The 23,170-nt window shown below is 38.6% G+C and overlaps 1 protein-coding gene across 3 annotated transcripts in view; it reads right to left on the bottom strand.

Moving 5' to 3' along the window:
• Positions 1–7,636: 7,636 nt before the first annotated feature.
• PLCH1 (phospholipase C eta 1) overlaps positions 7,637–23,170 on the bottom strand; it is a 201,336-nt gene continuing 185,802 nt past the window's right edge. For 2 of the 3 annotated variants that reach the window (XM_073898324.1, XM_073898308.1), the window contains 9 exons: positions 22,897–23,076; positions 22,698–22,805; positions 21,530–21,654; positions 18,278–18,362; positions 15,868–16,014; positions 15,557–15,636; positions 13,987–14,046; positions 13,196–13,550; positions 7,637–10,818 (listed from right to left, as the gene is read on the bottom strand). In XM_073898324.1, the coding sequence (XP_073754425.1) occupies positions 8,738–10,818; positions 13,196–13,550; positions 13,987–14,046; positions 15,557–15,636; positions 15,868–16,014; positions 18,278–18,362; positions 21,530–21,654; positions 22,698–22,805; positions 22,897–23,076 (3,221 nt within the window). In that variant the 3' untranslated portion in view covers positions 7,637–8,737. The remainder of the gene's footprint in view (positions 10,819–13,195; positions 13,551–13,986; positions 14,047–15,556; positions 15,637–15,867; positions 16,015–18,277; positions 18,363–21,529; positions 21,655–22,697; positions 22,806–22,896; positions 23,077–23,170) is intronic. The other variant, XM_073898314.1, reaches the window with a different exon arrangement.

Here is a 23,170-nt window from a genome sequence, read left to right as displayed (position 1 = left end):
AGAAAATCACAACTTACCAGAAGAGAAACCCATTAGCAGACACCACCTCCATGGGAACCGGTGCCAGGGTAGGAAAACCTGAGCTGTACTTGATGAACTGCTGCAGGTTCAATGTGGACAGATCTGACAGTTAAAATCTCCAGGGGGACGCAGTCATAGAAGGGTCCCACACTTCTGGGAGTCTTACCTCCAGGAGCTCTACCAGGAATATTGTAGAAAAATCCCCTCAAGATTCCAGCTGTGGAAGGGGAAAGAAACCATGTCGAAATATTCCAGAGGGTTTTGTTCTTCTTAACAAGGCTGTCCTTAGCAGAAACTATTTTAGCTGAACTTAGCCTGCTGGGGTTTTATTAGAGCCTAACCAACCAGGGGGAAGGGAAATACTCAACTCCAGGCCCTCCTAACCATCCTGTCCCACCTAAGGGAGGGGAGGAGAAATACTTTGAAATACTGGTGAAGTTCACTGCCCAGGGGCAAGACTTACCAAAAGCCAGAGACCTAATCATAGGACTATAGAATGATTCCACCACCCACCCACACACTACCATCATATGACTAAAGAACTATTGCTACCCAGTACATCATATTCACCTTTCAACCAAAAATTACAAGGTATACTAAAAGACAAAAAAATACTGTCTGAAGAGACATAAACAAGCATCAGAACCAGAGTCAGATATGACAGGAAGGTTGGAATTATTGGAAGAGGAATTTGAAAAAAAAAAAAAAAAGGGTAATTAATATGCTAACAGCTTTAATGGGAATAGTAGGCAACATTCAAAAACAGAATAAGAACACATAAGGAGAGAGATGGAAATTCTAAGAAAGAATCAAAGAGAAATCCTGGAGATAAAGAAACACCTTTGATGGTCTCATTGAAGCCCATCTTTGGAGCTTGAAAATGTGACAACAAACTTCAAAAACTGAAAAGAGAACAAAGATTGAAAACCAAAACCAAAAAAGAGCACAGGATATCCAAAAACTGTAAGACAACTATAAAAGGTGCAATATACACATAATGAAAATATTAGAAGGAAAAGAGAGAGAGAAAAGAACAAAAGAAACATTTGAAACAATGATGACAGAATTTCCCCACATTAAATGTCAGACACCACAGATTCAGGAAGCACAGAGGACCCCAAGCAGGATAAATGTCAAACAAACAAACAAAACACCTACACCTTGGTTTTCAAAGTGTAGAAAATCAAATATAAAGGAAAAATCTTGAAAGAAGCCAGAGGGGGGGAAAACACCTTACTTATAAAGGAATAAATATAAGAACTACATCCAATGTCTCCCCAGAAACCATACAAGCAAAAAGAGAGTAGAATGAAATATTTAAAGTGTTAAGTGAGAAAACCTATCAAACTAGAATTCTGTGCCCTATAAATTATCCTTCAAAAGTGAAGAAATAAAGACTTTCTCAGACAAACAAAAATTATATAGGTCAGAAACTCAAATCTACATAAAGAAAAGCAGAGTATCAGAGAATAAGTGAAGAGAAAGTAAAAACTTACTTTTCTTATTCTTAGTTCATGTAACAATTAAGTTTGTTCAAAATAATAGCAACAACATTTTCAATTATGTATGCTTACGTGTATATGTATATATATATGTATGTATGTATATGTGCTTATGTATGCTTATCTATAAGTGAAATCAATGACAACATTGATACCAGGGACAGGGAGGAATTAGAATTATTTTGCTATTATAAAGTACTCATACTACCTGTGAAATGTAGTGTTACCTGAAAGTGAATTAGGTGTAAATGTATATTGCTAACTCTAGGGAAGCCACTAAAAGAAGTAAAAAAGAGAAAATGGAATCATATAAAATGCTAAAATTAAAACCACAAAAGGCAAAAAAAAGTGTAGAAGATAAAAATAGGAACAAAATAGAAGGGCAACAAATAGAAAACAGTAACAAACATGGTAGATATTAATGCAACCAAATCAATAATTACTTTAAACGTCAATGATCTAAGTGAACCAATTAAAAGATCTTGTTACAGAGGATCCAAAAAAAGACCCACCTATATGTTGTCTATAAGACAATCCACTATAAATATAAAAACACATATAGATCTAAGTAAAGGAAAAGAGAAAGATATACCATGCTAACACTAATTTTTTAAAAAGCAAGAATAGCTATATTAGTTTCAGATAGAGCAGATTCAAAGCAAGAAAAGTTATCAGGGATAAAAACGGACATTACATAATGATAAAGAAGTCAGTACCCCCAAGAAGATGTAATAATAATCCTTAGTGTGTTTTCGCCTAACAACAGAGCATCAAAATACATGGGGGGGAAAATGAAATAGATGAATGCACTATTATAGTTAGAGACTTTAATACTTCCCTATCAGTAATGGACAGATCTAATAGGCAGAAAATCAATAAGGACATCTTCGAGCTCAACAACACCATGAATCAACTGGATATAAGTGAAGTTTACTGATTACTTCAGCCAAAAACAAGAGATTACACTTTCTGCTCAAGACTCACATGAAAATTCATCAAGACAGACACTATTCTGAACCATAAAATACATCTTAATAAATTTTAAAGAATAAATATCATATAATATCTGCTCTAAAAACCACAATGGAATTAAACTAGAACTCAGCAGTTGGAAAATCCCCAATCTTGGAAATTAAACACCGCACTTCTAAGTAACATAGAAATCAAAGAAGAAATCTATATTCATTAAAGAAGTTGAACCAATAGGGGCACCTGTGTGGCTCAGTCAGTTAAGCGTTTTCCTTTTGCTCAGGTCATGATCCTGGGGTCCTGGAATCCTGGGCTCAAGCCCTATGTCAGGCTCTCTGCTCAGCGGGGAGTCTGCTTCTCCTTCTCCCTCTGCCCCTCTCCCCTCACATTCTCTCTCTCTCTCTCTCTCTCTCTCTCTCAAATAAATCAATAAAAATCTTAAAAAAAAAAAGAAATTGAACCAATAATTAATAACCTTCCAAAACAGAAAGCACCAGGCCCAGACGGGTTTGCCAGTGAATTCTAACATTTAAGAAGGAAATTTTACCAATTCTCTACAACCTCTTCCAGAAGATAGAAGCAGAGGGAATACTTCCTAACTCATTCTATGAGGCCAGTATTACCCTTAATACCAAAACCAGACAGGACGTTCAAAAAACTATAGACTAATATCTCACTTAATATCTTTCATGAACATTGATGTAAAAATCCTTAACAAAATATTAGCAAATAGAAGCCAACAATGTATGGGAAGAATTATACACTATAATCAAGGAGGATGTATGTGAGGTATGCAAAGCTTGTTCAACATTCAAAAATCAATTAATGTAATCCATCTTATCAACAAGCTAAAGAAAATCACATGGTCATATTAACAGATGCAGGAAGAGCATTTGACCAAATCCAGTACCAATTCAGGATAAAAAAAAAAAAAACCTCTCAGAAAAATAGGAATATATAAATATAGATATATATATATATATATATATATATATATATATATATATATATAGTTCCCTATATTGGGGAACATCTTCAACTTGATAAAGAACACTTACAGAAAACCAACAGCTAACATCACAATGGTGAAAAAAATCAAAGCTTTCCTGCTAAGATGAGGAATAAGGAAAGGGTCTCCACTCTTACCACTGCTTTTCAATATTGTATTGGAAGTCCCAGCTATTGAAATAAGACAAGAAAAGGAAACAATATAAAAAGTATTCAGATAGGAAAGGAAGAAATAAAACTCTTTGTTTTACGACATGATTGTCTACGTTACAAAATCTGAAAGAATTGGGGTGGGGGAGAAGCCTCTTGGAACTAATAAGGGATTACAGCAAGGTTGCAGGATACAAGGTTAATAAACAGAAGTTAACTGCTTTCCTTCTACCAGGAATGAACATATAGAATTTGACATTAAAAATATACTACCATTTATATTAGCAACCCCCCAAAATGAAAAACTTAGGTATAAACCTAACAAAATATGGAGAAGATCTATATGAGAAAAACTATAAAACTCTGATGAAAGGTCTCTAAAGACGATGAAATAAATGGAGAGATATTGCATATTCATGGAAAGATTCAGTATTGCCAACATGTCAGTTCTTCCCAACTTGATCTATAGATTCAACATAATCCCAATCAAAATCCCAGAAAGTTATTTGGTGGACACTGACAGACTGATTCTAAAGCTTATATGAAAATCTGAAGACCCAGAACAACCAACTCAATACTGAAGGAAAATAATAATACTTGCAAGGATGTGGTGGAGTAAGAACCCTTCTTCATTGCTAGCAGGAATGTAAAATAGTACAGCCACTTTGGAAGACAATTTGGAAGTTTCTTACAAAACTAAACATACTCTTACACCATAGGATCTAGTAATCATTCTCCTTGGTATTTACCAAAATGAACTGAAAACTTATGTCTATACAAAAACCTGCACACGGGGGCGCCTGGGTGGCTCAGTTGGTTAAGCATCCAACTCTTGGTTTCAGCTCAGGTCATGACCTCAAGGTGGTAAGATCCAGCCCCTTGACGGGCGCTGCACTCAGTGGAGAGTCTGCCACTCTCCCTCTCCCTCCACCCATCCCCCTGCTCATGTACCCACTCTTTTTCTCTCTCTAAAATAAATAAATCTTTTTTTTAAAGAAATCTTACACATGGATATTTACAGCAAATTTATTCACGTTTGCTGAAACTTGGAAACAACCAAGATGTCTTTTAGTAGGTAAATCAATAAACTATGGTGCATCCAGACAATGGAATATTATTCAGCACTAAAAAGAGCTATCACACCCCGAAAAGACATGAAAGAAATTTAAATGCATATTACTAAGTGAAAGAAGCCAGTATGAACACGCTATATGATTCCAAGTATATGACATTATAAAAAAGGTAAAACTAATGGAGACAGTGAAGAGACAATGGTTTCCAGGGTTTGTGCGGGTAGGAATGAATAGGCGGAACACAAAGTATGTTTAGGGCATCGAAACTATTCTGTATGACACTGCAATGGTGGATACTTGGTATACATTCATCAAAACCCTCAGAATGTACAATACCAAGAGTGAACTCTAATGCAAACTATGAACTTTGAGAGATAATGATGTGTCAATGCGAGTTATAAATTATAATAAATGTACCCACTGTAGTGGGTGATGTAAATAGTGGAGGAAGTTGTGTGTATGAGGGAAGGGTATATGGGAAATCTCTGTACCTCCTGCTCAATTTTGCTGTGAATTTAAAACTGCTTTAAAAATAAAACTTATTAATTTTTTAAAGTGGGGTATTCATGGCTATCATATGTACAGCAACATAACCTTATAATTCTTTCCTTATATTTTCAACTACCATATGTAGTAAGTTTCTAAGTGTTTGGACATTTGGAACAAAACCAATACATTACGTCTCAGCATCTCTATCAGCTTGTGGCTCCCTAAAGACAAATCCCTATTGCTATAATGCTAGCACCCAGATGAATGCCTAGCCCAGAGGAGATGTCACTAAATGTTTATTAAAGGCTTCAGGAAAAGCAATGGTGGGCAGGAGAAAGAGGACCAATGTAGGAGTTGGATTAACCTTGCTTGGCTATTTCCTATTACCTATGACCTTGGGCAAATCACATGTTTACTGAGATTCATTTTCGGAATCCATAAAATGGAGATGACCTCATGTCTTTGTGAAACTGCTGTAAGGACCAAATGAGATGTGCCACCTGTAAGTATTTTTAAGTTGCATAATGCTTTCCCCCAAAAAATCAGCTACTCTTACTCATGGTAAATGACCAAATAGATGCTACAATAAAAGGGAGAGAAAAGGAAGGAAGGGCCGGATGGAAACAAGGAGATAAGAAAATTAAAGGAAAACAAAGATAAACTCAGCCATCCCCATTCAAATGTCTTGGAACAAGATTCTGTACCTCTTCCTCCTCCCATGCACACAACAGATGTTAGGCACATGCTTTCTCTCACATTTTCCTCAAGTTCTCTTATTCACCAATTTATCAAATACTTACCCAATGCAAATAGGTACCAGGCCTGGAGCTAGCAAAAAGGCACAAGGTACAACCCCTGTCCTCAGAGAAGTCTAAGTCTAGTGGAAGAGACAGACATGTGTACAGATTGATACATTGAGTGGAATCGAAGCCCTCCTCCCCTTGCCAAATTTCGGTAATTCCTAATGGGTTGGGTACAACTAGGGAAAAGGAGATGACAATCAGAGAAGGCTCTCTAGAATAAAGGATCCTCCAGGATACGTCTTGGAAAATGTAGTGAGCAAAGGAGGAAAGGGCATTCTAAGGCAGAGGAGACCAAAACAGACAAGGGCACCAAATCAAAGAAGACCTTATATGCAAGGCTATGGAACCTTATTTCATATATCTGGGGGATCCACTAAAGGGTTTTAAGATGGTTTAATATAAATATTAAGAAGCTTTACTTCCACCCTCTGTGGATATTGCTACTGTCGCAAGCAACTCTCCCAGCCACCTGTTGCTGCTCAGCCTTGGAATAGTCTATCTATCTAGCCTCTAAGAAAGTAGTCAAGTGGGAAACTTTTGACACTTCACAGGGCTTGCTCTAGTCAGACTTTGCAGAGACTGGGGGCTCCCTGCTAGCTCTCAAAAGAAAATTAGAAAACCTGTTAATATATGCTTGAGCTCTCACTTGCTGTGTGATTTCCTTGGGACTGACGAGTCCCTGATCCGTCCTCCAAACAAGTGAAACCCTGATCAGGAGTCCAATCCGAACACTGCAAGCTTGTACTAAAATTTAAGCATCACTGCTTCCTCTTCTTTATTAGCAATCTCCAAATAGTAATCACGAAGTCACTCTCTCCTCTTTTCCTAAGTCCTATCAGTAGAAGAATACTTGTATTACCCTTGGCACCAACCACTTATGTCACTACTAAATCACTCTGAAATAGGGTTGACATCCAAATGTAAACTCTTGGATTTTTTCTTAAAGAATACTGATTCCACCAAACAGGGCAGCTAAATTCTATGGTTCTGCAAATGAATTTCAACAACTTTACATCATGTCAATCTCTTTGAAAACAAGCCAAGACCCAAGGATAGAACTTTGTGGGTTCCAAACCCCCAAGAAGCCAAAAGTCTCTCAGGTTCAGTAAAGGAATGAAATTGGGTCCCTCTCCCTTTCACCATTACACTTCTACCCCAACCAGCACCCTAGGGTTTGTCCAAAGAGAGGAAGATCCTCAGCACTGGGGCAGAGTTCAGAGTTGGGGACTGAGGGTAATCAGGGTCTGACTGCTTTCCAACCAACTCCTCCCCCATTCGACAAACCTTCAAGTGGTCTGATTTGCCAAACACAGCATCTTGGCTGCCCCCACCCCCAGGGCAGGATTTGGGAAGAATTATTTTTAAACTAGCAATATCAACACAAAATGCAAAGAAACTCATTACGTTTGATTTCTTTTCAAGTCACCTTACAAATATGGTCTTTAAAGCCTAATGAAAACACTCAGAGACATAAATTGCTGCTTAAAACTATCGTAGAAACTATCTCTTCTTCTGCGAAGAGATGAAAAGGAAAATAGTTCTGAGTGCTCTGGGCCCTGTAATTACTCAGCAGTCATCGTATGAACTTCAGTTGGAAAAAAATATTCACCAAGTGCTTAAAAATCTGCTTTAATTATATTTCCATGAATTCCAAGAAGAACATCATTGCAGTTAATATTACAAAAAAGCAAAGAGGGACATCTGAACATGCAATAAAAAAATGGATTCACAGTGAAAATAATGTATGTTGATACTAAAATATAGTTACTCAGCTCCATGAAGGGAAAAGGTTTCTTCTAATTATCTATTTACTTGGATTTTATTATGAGAAAATATTTTTTCTTTCTTTTTTTTTTTTTTGCTTGACAGTTTTGGGGATGTTTTCAATCTGTGCTACTATTACTGTTAGTGTCTGACAGAAGTCCCTCATTCTGAAATCCATTATTTGCCATCTATAATTTAATCAGAAAATTCAGAAGTACACAAATAGTTTGGCGACTGTGTTCTTGTTACATACAAAGCCATTAGCAAAAATATGTAACAAAATTTATGTAAAACAAACAATTTTGTCTTTATATACATAAGTTTGCTTTATCCTTATACCCTCACAGCCTACTCGAAAATGAGAGGGGGTGGGGTGGGGGGGTGGGGTGGGGCAGCTACCAATCTCCTTTGAACTCATTCTGCATGGGGTAGAGAAATCTTAAAAGGTAGGGTAACTATTTTAATCTTCTTCTAACTGAGTTATAAAAATGCATCTGGGCTTCTCAAGGAAGAAGGAAAACTAGGAATGATGATAATGGCTTTACAATAAAGAATTTATCCCTTTGTCCTTTGCAAAGTTTCTTAATGACCTCAACAATTAGTAAAACTGAGTACATTTGTGACTGTGATCTGAGGACTGAGAGTAGAGAGTGTGGTGGAGAAACAGACGGACATCGTAACCCAAGCTGCTGAGAAGTTTCACAACCAAGGCATGCACATATTTCATACCGAGAGCGTTTACACTTCAGGGGAGAAAGATCATACGCACCAGGGAAATGTCACCCCGATCTATATACAAATGCAGAAACGGGAAGAACACATGGAGTCAAGGGGAGACCAAAAATACAAGTTTAAAAATACATTTTAAAATCGTTTCAAAGCCAAGACCATGTTTACTGAAAACTCTGACAATTCTACAGAATACCTTGTAAACACTGAAAATGCAGCTTTATGTAATTCACAGTCTCAAAAGAAAATAAATTTCTGGTTTATCCTCACTGCTGGGCTCGGTCTGCAAAATGGAATTATCGGAACAAAACGGGTCGCCGTAGCCGGGGCGCAAGGCGGCACACGCCCCTTCCGGGATGCCGCGGCCTTCCACGCCGCCCCCCTTGCTGCTCCGCAGGTAGCCAGCGATGTACGAGCCCGTGGAGTGCCGGGTGCCCGCAGGCAGGGGTGCGGAGGGTTTGTTTCGCAGAACCACTCCACCCACGTGGCTGGGGTTGACGCCCTTCTGCTTGTTGGCCTCCTGCTTTTCCTTTGCACGGCTGGCAATGTTGCGCACTCGGCTCTGGCTTCTGGATGACAACTTTCTGACCAGTGCCCTGGGGAATTGACTGGCATCCTGCTTTGAACAGAGCACCTGACAGCCCTCTTCCTGGTCAAAAGACACAAGCTTCCGCAGCTGCTCGGTCAGGGCGTCTATGGGCTCTAAGGACTTTGTCTTCGCAGTCACGCCCTTCTTGTCCCTAATGCCAGTTGTAACAAAACTCTTACTAATACACTGGTACTTGCTTTCAAAGTTGCAGGCGATGTCCTCTGATGTTAAGTCCCCCAGACTTTTGGATTTGCAAGGGCTGGGCAGCTTCAGAGCAGGCAGAGGAGGATGTGTGGGCTGCTTGGGCGCAGGGGCATGCATGCCTTCATCACTAGACAGGGGCACACAGGTCTGGTTCATTTTTGCGTCTGAATTTGAGCAGTTGTTGTGCATAAAACCAGCGCCCTGATAGGCTAGACAAGAAATACTTTGATTTTTGACATCTTGAATATTGTTGAATATTTCAGAGACAGAAGGGTGGAGAGTCTCTTTACAGTAGCCATTTCTCAAACCTCTTTGAAAATGTTCTGCCACATCCTGACCATACTGTGGTTTTAAAGGAGAAGCAGGGTGACTTGCATCCTCTCTTCTATATTCATAGGTTGTTAGGGACAGATTTTCTGAGTCTCCGTCCATTTCCACGAGACTGCTCTCTGCAGAATTTAAACAGAGAATGGTTTCAGCCATTACATCCTCCAGTGCCAAGTTGGTGGAAGTGATAGGGCTGTGGTTCTTCAGCATTTCCCATTCTTTGCCATTGGTGGGACTTTTTGGTAACCAGCAGTGAGAAGTATTGGAGGACCCAGGCAGGTTGTTTTCCAGACCCCCTGTCTTGGCCTTATCAGGAAGGCTGTCATCTGGTTTGGCTTTAGAGAGAGGAGTGCAGGTAGTTTCACAGACTGCGTGTGTTGAGTGTTTGGAGGTCTCAGGACTTGAGAATGCAATCGGGGCAGGAGATGAGCACAGGAAGGATGACTTGGGTTTTCCCGTGGAAAAGTCATGCTTGAAGGGAATCTTTCGGTCCAAGGTGGGCAAGGCAGGGTGACTTGACATGACACTGGTGCTATGGAGCTGAGAAACAACTGTGAGGTTTGCCTGATCACAGGTCTCCTCAAACTGGCCAATCAGTGCTGAAATGGAACTGCCCGGCTCATTCTCATTGGTTAATGTGACATTGTCAATAAGATGGGAAATGTCAGTCTCCTGCAGAATGGCAGTAGAATGTGAGGCAGGTATGTCAGAACAGAGCGTAGAGACATCTGACAAAGAAAAGGATGTTGCAGCTTGGCCCTTAACCCAATTCCCTTCCAAGTTCTTAATCTCCAGGTTGCTCTGAGAAAAAATGCTTCCCGACAATGTGCTTTTTTCTTCCACAAAGCCCCCAGCGTTTCCATTTGCCTTGGTTTTCACACTGCATGGACCCTGTGTCAGGGTAACTGTAGGATCAGGAGCCAAAAGCTGCCTTGGCAAGAGGGATTTGCCGGCGCGCTCCGGTTCCTGGCCATCACCTGATACGTTCGATTTGGCTCTCCCGCGCGTAGGACCTGGCACTCCCGACTGTTCTCCCGGGACTGGCGTGTTGGCAACAGAGACGGTGGAGCCCCCTTGGCCCATGTCTTTGAGGAGGAGGGCGCTAGAGGAAGAGGATAACTTTTTGTTGAAATTGGGAAAATGCTGGTCTTTTATACTTGCCTTCCCTTTTCTTCTTCCATCCTTATCTTCTGCGGAATGAAACACACAACGTTTTAGGTAATATGTATCACTTTTTGTAGGCCCTACAAACACTCATGTTTGTCTTCAGACAGACAAATGGAGAATGTAAGTCTGTTACATCGTGACAGGATATAGTTATGGATTGCAGAGGTTTGCAACAAAGTGTCCGTGTGATGAATAAATGGTAAAATATATTCATAGGAATCTCACTGAAGCTTCCCTTTGAGTATCTATTACATCAGCTAAGGATGTAATATTCATTGTCAAAAAAAAAAATGTCAATGAGTTACCATACTTTTACAGTGAGGATTACCTTAAGTTGTTTCCTATTCAGATTTGTACTACACAGAAGCATGGCAATAAAAATAGAACAAGACAGTTCTGTTAAACAAAGTATTGTGGTACCTGTAAGCAAGATACTACAAGCTTTCAAAGTTACACATGGATTAGTAAAAATCGCAAACCATATTATTTAAAAAAAAAAACACTTTGGCAAAAGAACTAATTTAATCAGTTTCTAAAGCAGATTGGAAGGTGCAATAAATGTATTAAAATACCAGTATCTATTGACTTTGAGATGTAAAAATAAAGATGCGGTCACCAATTCTATGCCATTGTTAATATCTAATTTTTTCTTAATCATATTTTTGTTTTTAATACGCAAATTTCATATTGCATTCTCCCCTAAAAGAGGCAGTAAGTTAGCAGGCACAGTATGGAAAAATCTATAAAAACACACAATTCACAGGAATTTGGGGTACCCCATCATGCTTAGGATATTGCTAAGACAGTATCAAATGTTCAATTATCTTTGCTCTAATTATTTTAATTGTTTTTTTAATGTTTTCAGTCAGGATATATAGGAAAGAAGAATTTATTTAACTTATTAAATATCTTCCTAACTAAAGAAAAATTCATCATAAAAAGTTTGATAAATCCAAAAATTATAAAGAAAAAAATCAAATATCTTATGATGTTACCACTCAGAGATAGCTACTTTAAGCTCTTAGAGGGACAGAATTATATATGGAATTTTGTATTCTGTATTTTCTCCACTTATTTTTTTTCCTACGCTATAACTTGAATCATTGCATGGCTTTGTTTGTTCTATATTTACCACAAGTCTCATATAATATAAATGAGAATGACGAACTTATAAAGTTGTTAAAGGGAGGAAATACGCATCAACTCAATAGTGCTTTCTGGATTAACCAGTATTTATTTCTATTGAGTAGAGCTTTATTTTCTCCCAAAATGGGATTTTGAAATAAACTTAAAAGCACATATTTCCATCTCTTCTGACACTGCTCTTAGCAAATGTTCAAACTTTTCAACTTCCTTTTTCTCTTCAAATAAGCCATTCAAAAATTCATTTGTTTCCCTAGAATATCTTATAATAAAAATCAATATAAGCAAAATGGAGTTTGTGAGAAGATAGAACACTGAAATTTAGACTGTATGATAAAAGGAGAATTTTCCTAAAGTAAACAGATATCATGTTTGTCTGAGATGATCCTGATTTAATTAAAACACTTTTGTTGTGAAGACCCATCAAATGGACAGAGTTTTGGTACTTCCATTACCAAAGGCAGGGAGGGGCAAGAGTCACTAACACAACTCAGGAGCTCTCTGGTACCTTGCAAAGCAGGCATTATTCTTTATCAAGTTCTTGGTATGAGTGAAGCATTATGCTCAGATTAGGGGAAAAGACAAGTAAGGCTTGATCTGTATGCTTGAGGAGCCTATAACTGGTCAGGCGCCGAGGACATGCTTCCTTCCCTGCCAGCATCCAGGGATCGGGGGAAATGAGGCCATAGGAAAACATCGCCTGAGCTACCTCTTGAGGAAGCAAAGATTTCTCAAGTGAAGAAGATGGCTTGCTTTTAACAACTGGCTTGACTTCTTTCTCCATAAACATTTCTAATCATGGAAATGTGTTATATGTTGGGGAAAGAAATACGACTCTATTCAATCTAAAACAAAACAAAACAAAAACCAATATAATTCTATTTAACCTCAGAACAAGCAGTAAATATTACACCCACTTGGAAAACCAAGATCTCTGCTCCTGTTTTGCCTGTTTCACCTCCCTTGAGGGCACCTCACAGACCCCCGGGCTCCATACCTTCCACACCTGATTATTCCCCTTATCCCTCACTATCAATTTCCAATGTTGATGTTATTTTAAGGCTTTAGGTGACTAGGAAATAGTTCTTCCCCCTCTCCCTGAAGTTTAAAATCTGTTCTAAAGTTAACATGAAAAATTATTTATTTTTTAGTATATTTTTACTTTGACTATAAAATGTCAACCAGGTCATAATTGTAATCGGGGACCAAAACACGACTTCGAAGGAGTTATTCTTAGAGAAACTTAAAGCATCTTACCCAGGGAGTGTTCTTTTCCTTCAGTGTCTTTTGCTGTTGCAGATATAGGCAGTGACAAAGCCCCCAGAAGACTTTTGTCAACAGGCAAAGAGACAGGGCGCTCTTGCAAACTCCGTGTGGTCCTTCTCAGGACACCGGCTTGATCTCTTGAGGCCTCAGACACAGAATCCTTTATCTCTACCATTTCCTGGAAGCCCATTTTGCTCTTTTTTCTGCCTTTGGCCGGAGCACTGGCTGTGCGTCTCAGAATCCTATCTCCAATCGATCGTTTCCGAACATAATGGGAATTGTTTTCTGACGAACCGTGCCTGGGATTCTTATTGAACAATCCCTTCAGACCTTGGAGCTGTCTGTTCTGAAGACACAAAAGGAGGAAGCGCGAGTTAAGCAAATCCCATTGTGTCAATCCCATTGTGTCAACGACTTGCCTTTTAAATGACAGCTCCATGAGAAATGGACGCAAAACAAAATTGTACAGCATCGAAGGATATTCAAATCGAGAAAACAGCAGCTCACAGCATGTCTGCACAACATCATGCACGCCTTCTTAACCTTACTTTGTGAGCAGGCAGCCTTCCCTTTTTGCAACCAAGCTACCCAGAAGCTTCCTACCCAGAGATAGGAAAAGTTTCCACACTTAACAGACTGCTATGAACTTCAGCCACCTTAAAGCAACAGATGCACGTTTCAAAGTGGGAAGCAAGGAATGGAGTGATATGAGGGAGCATGCTGCCATAACCATTTAAAAAGAAATATGTCAGCAAGAACAAGGCACCATGCTGAGAAACTACCTTTGTAGCTCCTAGAAAGTGCAATATAGTGTAACTGGGGTTGAGTATTAAAGGGCTCCACTGCAAGGGAAGAAAACAAAACACAACAGAACACAATTTGGGCTCATTCAAGAAAGTGGCACAAGTAACAACAAAAGACAAGAATGCATATGCTTCTATAAACCCTTTCTTCCACCTTCAGTGATTTCTAGTCACAGGTTCGTTCATTACTCAACTCATCACCGCCACATTGTGGTTTATGCATCCCAACCCAAATACACCTTGAAAGTAACATATAATGTGACTTAGACGTAAACATCTATTTAGGAGAAAGGAAATCCTACAGAACACTTTCTTCTTCATATTTTAATTCCTTTCTGGCTCAAGTTTTAAATAAATTCTGAATGTTATTGTTTCCTTCAAGCAGGATAAATGCTAGAGATACTACTTAGCTAACCTGGGATCCCTAGAAGTTCAAGAATCATTTTCAGTCATTCACATTTGTGTGCATTTATGCCAGAGAAAGCATCACAACAAGAAGCACAGGCAAAAACCGAGGACTAAACACACAAAGTCGTAGAATAAAACTTCATTACTCTTAGAAATTAGAATCCTTAGTGCCCCTCCCATACCGACTGCTGTTAAGGAGAAACATTATACCCCCTAATTCAGCCTGCACTGGTCCACTCCCTAGAAATTGGCTTGTAGTCCCAATAATATTAATATTAGCCAACATTTTTGAGCATTTCCTATATGCCAGGCAGGCAGCTTTCTAAGGATAATGTGGTTTTTTATGAGATGGGTAATATTTTTACCCTACTTTTACAGATGAGGAAGCTAATGCACAGAGAATGCCTATAACTCTACAGGAGAAACTCCAAAGCAATGCAGACTTTTCTAATATAGAGCACTGGACATTCCCAGGTGCTAGCCAAGACTCTTACAGTCCCTCCAAATCACACCTGGTCCCGGAAATTCATTCCAGTGGCCAAGTCCCCAGTTACTTGGCATGACTAAGACAGCCTATTGATTTGTAAACCTCAAATGAGTTGTATAATGAAGAGTCGCATCAGGAGAAAACTAGAATACATTTTTGTAGTCTATTTCTTAAAAGAAAATCCTCATAACGTCTTTAAAAGTTCTGTGGGTGGCTTTAAATGCATTTGTGGAGTTTTAGGTTTTCAGCTAAATACAATGGCACCAAATGAATGAATCGCTGGCTGGAATCACAGTCTGGTTAGTACTGGTAATCCATCAGACATCTGAGACGCCCCATTTCCTGCTGCAGCCGGCTAGGTCTTCTTAAAATAAAATTCAGTGTTTAAGTATGTATTTATTCTTGTAGTGAAACAAAGGACCATCTGAGAGATTAGCTTTTTCCACACCCCAAAACAAGGGAAGGAGCACATACGGATCAGGACAGGACCTGACAGGCTTAGCACGTGGGGCTCGCTGGGCTTCTCGCTAGTTTTCTGCTAAAGAACAACTTTGTCAAGATGTATGTGCCTTTTAAGCGATTAGTCAAAAAAATAACTTTGATAAGGACCATATTATTGTCACATGTGGCTTTAAGCCCTACAATCTTTCTCACCTTTCCATAGATTTCATTGATTGTTATGTGGACAAATATAGATGCTTCTGTCAGTCCTTCCAAATAGACATGCCGGTAGCCTGAGAAAATCAGAGAAAATAGTTTCCTTTAACTTGGACTTACATTTGGCTTTCCCATGGGTGCAACTAAATGAAGTATTTGACTTTACTATAATTCTTTACATTTCATAAAACATGTTAACACGCATATAACACATATTTTATATATCACACATATCACATATCATATATTAAACCTTCCAAAGAAAACTGAATGGTCAGCCTAGAGAGGAAAGGCCAGCCCCTACCTACCGGGCACTAAGCTGCTGAAGGTCACGGTTCTTTGTCCAACGAAGTCTCGTCCAATTGGATCATGATCCCACACCAGGAACCGAACCAAAGCTATGTCTGGCATGTGTACTGTAAATGTCAGGGTTTCTTCCCACACAGGGTTAAATCCTCAGAGAAATAGGAAGAGAAAAATCAGAAAAGCAAAGGGCTTGGCTAAAAATGAATTGGCAGCAACATCTGCAAAGCAGACTGAAAATTGCTTGCAATGGTTATTAAACTCGTGAAGATGACCAAGCAACTCCAGGATGCCTTACTGAAATAAAGTCTTGGAATTCGCCCCATTGCTAGAAAATAATTGGTAGGAAGATTGCCTGTAAATGATTACATAAATTCTAATAATCTTTGATGCCCAAATTGCATTGTAGGGGAAGTTCCTTTAGGCAATTTCAGAACGCTTCAATAAGCTCAAAAAATATCTTTAGTAGTGATCTAAGAATAATGTTTTAGCAAAAAAAAAAAAAGTAAGAAAGAGAAAGAAAGTTCCCACCTTGCCAGAAAAATAAAGAATCCTGCCTCTCACCCACAAAAAATTCTACTGCTATGAACATTTTATAAGGTGCTATGTAGGTTTCAATGCTGCTACTGTACATATAGCATCTTATTTAATTCTTATAGCAATCCTCGAAGGATGGCAAAGCAAGGTTTTTGTGGTTTATTTTCTAATTAAGAAAAAAATACATTATGATTAGCTTTCAAAACTATATAATTTTTTAAAAAATTACACAAGTAACAAATGCTTTTTTTAAAGTAAGAAATGAAAGTATTTATAAATCATTTTGTAGTTGAGAAAATTGATATGCAGAGAAAATAATGCACCTAAGGTCACACAGCTCGTTAGAGAGCCAAATTAGACTGTGCACTATTGTTTTCCAGTGCCTTCTCATGAAGCAAGACCTTAATACATGGAAGATACATTTTCATAGCTATTGAAAATAAATATAAAGATATATAATTCAACTCATATTCTGAAAGGTAAAAATACATTTATTTCTTGATAAAATTTTCTCGGATAAAATAATTACATAAACTGATAAAAATTCAAGTACTCTCTAAGTTTGTTTTTCTTTTCTAAAAATGAAAATAAATTTTATTAAATACATGTATTCAGGAGGCATCAGCTACTTAATCTTACTTTAAAATATCTCAGCTAAGGAAATAATTATAGACTGAAATCACTGAACTGTCCCTTCTAAACAAGAGAAGAGATTGTGTTTTTGTTATCTTAGTAATGACTTCTCAATTACTTCTGAGACAAAAAAGAAACAAACAAACAACAAAAACAAAAACAAAACAATGCCCATTGGTGGGAAAATGCAATATAGGAAGTCTGTGTCCTCTAAGCATGTTATTTCCTAAAGTAATAGGTTTATGTTACTTTGAATCCCCAGATTCCTTTCCTTAAGTTAGCACTTAGAAAAGCTCCTCTTAATGGGGTGCCTGGGTGGCTCAGTTGGTTGAGTGTCTGACTCTTGATTTTGGCTCACGTCATGATCTTGGGGTGGCAGAATTGAGCCCTGCATCTGGCTCACACTCAGTGCAGAGTTGGCTTGGGATTGTCTCTCCCTCTCTTTCTGCCCCTCCCACTGCTCAGGCTCGTGCTCACTCTCTCTCTCAAATAATCTTAAAAAAAAAAAAAAAGAATCTGAAACTAGAGATGTACAAAATGTTGGCTTATTGAATTTAAATTAAAAAAAAAAGAAAAACTCCTCTTAAGGTCTCACTATGAACCTCTAATTTCTTAAATGTTTTGAAGATTGTGATTTAGATTTAGAGTATTACTGACTAGAGATTGAGAAAAATAGGTATGCCATAATGTTTGTCAAATGTATGAACAAACACCACGAGGCTTAGGTTAAGAAAGCTTTTTTTATATCATGGCCAGAATACAAGAATGCCGCCCATCCACCGCATGGACATATTAAGAAGTAAACTTGCCCGAACATGCTACACTTACCTTTATAGAGTTTTACACATTCCAGAAAAAGAATGAAAAATAATCAAGACATACAGGCATCATGAATGAGAGCTCTAAAGCAACTTACATCATGAAAATACAATACAAAATGTAATGGAGGCATTTTCCTAAGTTTTAATCCAGTCCTTTAAGATACCATTAATTCTCCTCATTAGAAAAAAGGTTTTGCTTCAAAAGCAAAGAATTTAAGAGCCTAGATTACAAATCCACCAAAACCTACCATGCATCAATCCCACATTTACTCAGTTTTATGTGTTTTAAAGACTAACATAAACTCAGATAGCAGTTATGAATCTTAGGGATCTGTTTCTCTTCTACATAGACAAATTTTTCTTTTTCAGTGCAAATTTTATTTCTAGAGCCTCTTGATTAAAAGGAAACAGATTATCATCTTACCATTGTCATCTACTACACGGGTTTGATCTTTACAACAATCTACTGGCAATCCAATAATTTCAACTTCAACAAAAGGATCAATGATCTATGTAAATAAAGAGAGGGTATTATTACAACCAATACATTTCTATATGTGTGTTAATTGAGAATATTGGCGAAAATGTCCACGTTTCAATAGTAACCCATTTTATTAGGTGCTTACTAAGAAAGAGAAACTGTACAACAGATTTAGGTATATGAAACGGAAAAACAAAGATTAAATTTTAGTTTGCCAATATTTACTGATACTACAGTTTTATCCAATGAACTTACAACTCCATTTCAAGGTATATATCTAACAGAAATGAAAGCTTTTGTCCATGCTCAGAGCAGCTGTATTCATAATAGTCACATACTGGAAACAACCTAAATGTCTATCATGAGTAGGATGGATGAATCGTGGATTATTCATTTAATGACTACCATACAATAATGAAAAAGTTCTGCAACATAGACATAATGTTGAATAATTCATACATAAAAGGGTATATACTAGGGGTACCCGGCTGACTCAGTTGGAAGAGCATGCAACTCTTGATCTTGGGGTCATGAGTTGAAGCCCCATGTTGGGTGTAGAGATTACTTAAAAAAATAAAATCTTAAAAAAAAAAAGAAAAAAGAGCATATACTATAAGAGTCTATTTACATAAAGTCTGAACACAGACAACATTAATCTGTTGCGATAGGGGTTTGTGTTTGATTTGGGGGGTTGGGAATAGATATTTACTGGAAGGGTGAATGGAAGACTTCTGGGGGGTTCTCAGATGTTCTGTGTTGCATAATAATTAATCAAGCTATGCACATCTGATATGTTCACTTTACTGTATTTAAATCAATTGTGTACTATAATGTAACTTAAAAAGTATCAAAAAATAACAAGATTAAAAAGGAACCCATAGGAAAAATGAATGCTTAGTCTTCCTTCCCACTTCCCCCACATTCCCTCCGCTCCAGGAGAAGGGACCCTGCTTTGTGGGTCATTTGTAAGCTCTCTTTTATCATGCAAGTTCTGAATAATGAGCAATGAAAGACTGAAACCTTGTGAACCCAGAAAGAGCTGATCTAAAAGTGTAAAGAGAGAGAGTAACAAGGTCTGAGAAAACGTTTTAGGAATTTGGAAAGTAAGGAGAATACGGAGTTTTGGGGGGAGCTTCAGGGAATAAGAGCTAGCTGTACGTTGGAAAAACATGAGAACATTGGGTGAATACACATATTTTTTGCTCACTAAATAAACCATGAAGTTTACTCATTTTCAATTAATCATTTGATGCTAGAAGTTCTTCCTTTCAGTAGAACCCTGTGGTAAAACTGGACCACTGGGTATCTCAGATTTTGGGGGGCAGCTAATGAGGATGACTTCTGTTCATAAGGAATTCAAGAGGACCACAGGCTTGAAGAGTAACTTCCTCCTTCAAAACTTGGGCTCCTGTGTTGCCCGAGGCAAACTACGTACCTATGCTTCAGTTTCCTCATCTGCAAACCTAAGACCCCAGTATCAGCTTCTTCAGACTGTAATCTCAATGAGATGCTGGAAGAACGGAATTGGATGGGGGCAGATATATTTCTTTTTATTCCAATCATGAAGAAGCAATCAGGTAAATTCAAATGGAAGGACATTCTGAAAATAACTGGCTTGGACATTTTGTAAAATGTCAATATCATGAAAACAAAATAAGAAAGCTAGAGAAGTATTCTAGATTTTAAAAGGACCAAAGAGTAATGACAACTGAAAGCAATGTGTGATCATTCATTGGATTCTGAATACACAAAGAAAAAAAGAAAAAAGAAGAAGATACGAGGACAATTTGGGGACAACTGGAGAAAACTGAATATAGATTTTATATTAGATAATATTATTATATCAATATTAAATGTCATGATTGTATTGTGGTTATAGAGGAAAATGTTCTTATTCTTAGGAGATAAATGCTAAAGTACGTAGGTATTTAGGGGTCAAGATGTCAACAACTTATTCTCAAATGACTCTGCAAAGAAATGCAAATATATGCATACATGTGTGTATAATTTTTGAATTTTGTTACATTTGCTTCATCTCTCAGGTATGTGTGTATCCATATAAACACACAGACATATACACATCTACACATGAAAGAGAGAGAAAGCAAATACAACACTTAGTAATTTTATCAGTGAATCTAGATGCGGGAGCAATGGCCTTTCTTTTACTATTCTCACAAGTGTTCTGAGGTTCAAAAATTTTCAAAATAAAAAGTCTGAGAGAAAAAACAGGAAGTGAGTCTTCATTTTTACAGACAGTGAAGAAAATAAAACATGAAAGAAGGGGTAAGTTTACGTTTTCTGATAATGTCCAAACAACTGCTCTTGCTGCTAAGAGGAGGACAGGACGGAGGCACGGAGACCCGTCAGCTGCGGGGCTACCTCAGCAGAACTGACGAAAGACAACGGGGGTGTGGATTAGGCTGGAGGCAACAGAGGTGGAACCAACGATCCCACACGAAGCTCCTACTTTCTGAGGAGTAGGACACGGTATCATCTGTTGAAGATGAGAAGGAAAGTGATGAGAACACCCGTTTGAGGAGAGAGAAGGCTGGAAACAGCCCCTGTGGAGAACGGGATCGAAGGCTGACAAAGTGAAGCGGACGGTCGCATAGCATCACAGGTCAGCTAAGATTGGCAACAAAGAGTTTGCGGCGGAACCCAACAGCAGGGCTGTGTGGTGTCCGCACTCAACGTTCAAGATCCAAAAATGCTGGTTTAACAAGTAGGAGTGGCAAGGAGCCTGAGGTGATAAACCCCTCCTGAGAGGAAAGACGTGGCATGCTTCCCAAATAGATGGTGGGCCATATTCCAGAAGGAAATGTCGATGATTTTGCCAATAAGTCAGTTGATATCTGATGAGCTGAGGTCAGTGCTCGTTTACAAACACATACAGAGAGAGAGAGAACTCTGAAGATATTTCAGGTAAATGTAAACACAGGGGCGCCTGGGTGGCTCAGTCGTTAAGCGTCTGCCTTCAGCTCAGGTCATGATCTCGGTGTCCTGGGATCGAGCCCCGCATCGGGCTCCCTGCTCCGCGGGAAGCCTGCTTCTCCCTCTCCCACTCCCCCTGCTTGTGTTCCCTCTCTCACTGTGTCTCTCTCTGTCAAATAAATAAATATTCTTTAAAAAATGTAAACACAATAAAATAGTCATAATCATGTAATTAACCACTTGGTCATACACATGGCTTACCTCGCCTCGGTCTCCAAACATGGAGTCTGGAGGTTTGGGGAGTTGCTGTCCACTGATCACTTTCAGAATGAGCTGCTTTTTGGGGTTGGCAGGAAGTGGATCACCAGAGAAAGGGTTGAAAGTACCTAAGCCAAGTAAAGCAGAGGTTAAAATCTGAGGTTGGTAACATGGGAACACACACACACACACACACACACACACACACACACACACCCTTCAAGCATGCAGAACAAAGAAACAACAAATGCTGAATGACTACAGTGTTTCTTGGAGCAAAGAAATGATCACATAACTATCAGTGTGGCTTTTACCTGAAGGCAATGCTAGCTGGCATTTTCTATAGCTGGGGGTTGTTGTGAGAATCCATGCTCCCAAAGGCAAAGGAATGGGTCAATTTAAAGTGTCTGTGGTGCAATTATCCATCATGGCGAGGGGGAAGAGAGGAATTTTCTTGGAATGCCAACAGGGTAGAAGAAGGGGAGCAGTTATGTCAGATTCAAATAACTTTCTAACTCAAACTATCATAGGTATATAGAGTGACTGTAACAAACAGAAAGAAGACCTGAAAGGAAGTCAACAGCAGAGCAAGAAAACATGCAAAGCCTAAAATCCTGAAGGCACATCCATCAACACTTCTTTACCTGAATTGCTAAAAATCCAACTTGGAAAATTTTTAAAGAATTTTAAAGAGCAGAACCAAAAACAAGTGTTTTTTGATCTAACACTACATTATCTTTTCCCTGTTGTTGGCACTGTTTTATAATTGGGCTACACTGACTAAAAGAGCTTGATAAAATTGTTCCAGGTGGTATTTTAATTTTGCTAGCAGGTTTCAGACTCACTGAAAGACAGGACTCAGACCTTACAAGGCAGTACAATTTATAAGTAATGCCCAGTGAGTATCATGCTGGGGCACTGGATCTCAGATGACAATCCATTGCTATTCGTGTCCCTCTTCATGTGCATAACCTCCCAAGAGAACATTCTAAACATCATGCTACCCAAATGTTAAATAGTTGTGACAAGAGTTCTAATTTACATGCCAACACCTTCACCTATCTCCTTTTTAAAAAATCATGTTGCAAAACACTGAAGTATCACATTTTCCAGAGAGATCCTTCAGTAAGGTGCCTGCAATCAGAAAGATGACTATGAATTGAACACGCACCTTTGCACATTTGCTGGGGTTTGAGGACGTACCCACAATTGCCATTTGTCTTGAACTTGGCTCGATTTAATTGCATCATTCGCCCCTCAGACTGGTAGTTCAGTGCCACTGCACAAGTTCAAAGTTTGAGAGAATTAGGCAAGAAAGCAGCATGGAGTCAGGACATACAGAGAACTGCTCTTTCCCAAGGCATACACACCTAGCTGGCAACCTGCGTTCCAGTAGGGCAGAGGGTTGAAGTTACTGGAATCAATGCGGTAGGCGGAGGGGTAAATCCTCGTGAGTTGCTTTTGGTTATAAATCATGAACTGCTCCGATTTCTGCTGAACTACCTGATGTGCTCTTGTTTCACTGAATGATAACACGTTTCCTGTGGTTCCTGGCAGTTTTTAATAAAAAAGAAACGTGAGAACCTCAGTCAAAAACCACCACTCACAAAAGATTTTTTAAGACATCAGATTATATCCATAATA

The sequence above is a fragment of the Callorhinus ursinus genome, unplaced genomic scaffold, assembly GCF_003265705.2.
Source record: "Callorhinus ursinus isolate GAN/ISIS: 27379988/994484 unplaced genomic scaffold, GSC_fseal_2.0 scaffold1, whole genome shotgun sequence".
Classification (NCBI taxonomy): Eukaryota; Metazoa; Chordata; class Mammalia; order Carnivora; family Otariidae; genus Callorhinus; species Callorhinus ursinus.
Note: the sequence above shows the minus strand (reverse complement) of the source record. Positions and strands in the feature narration are given on the sequence as shown.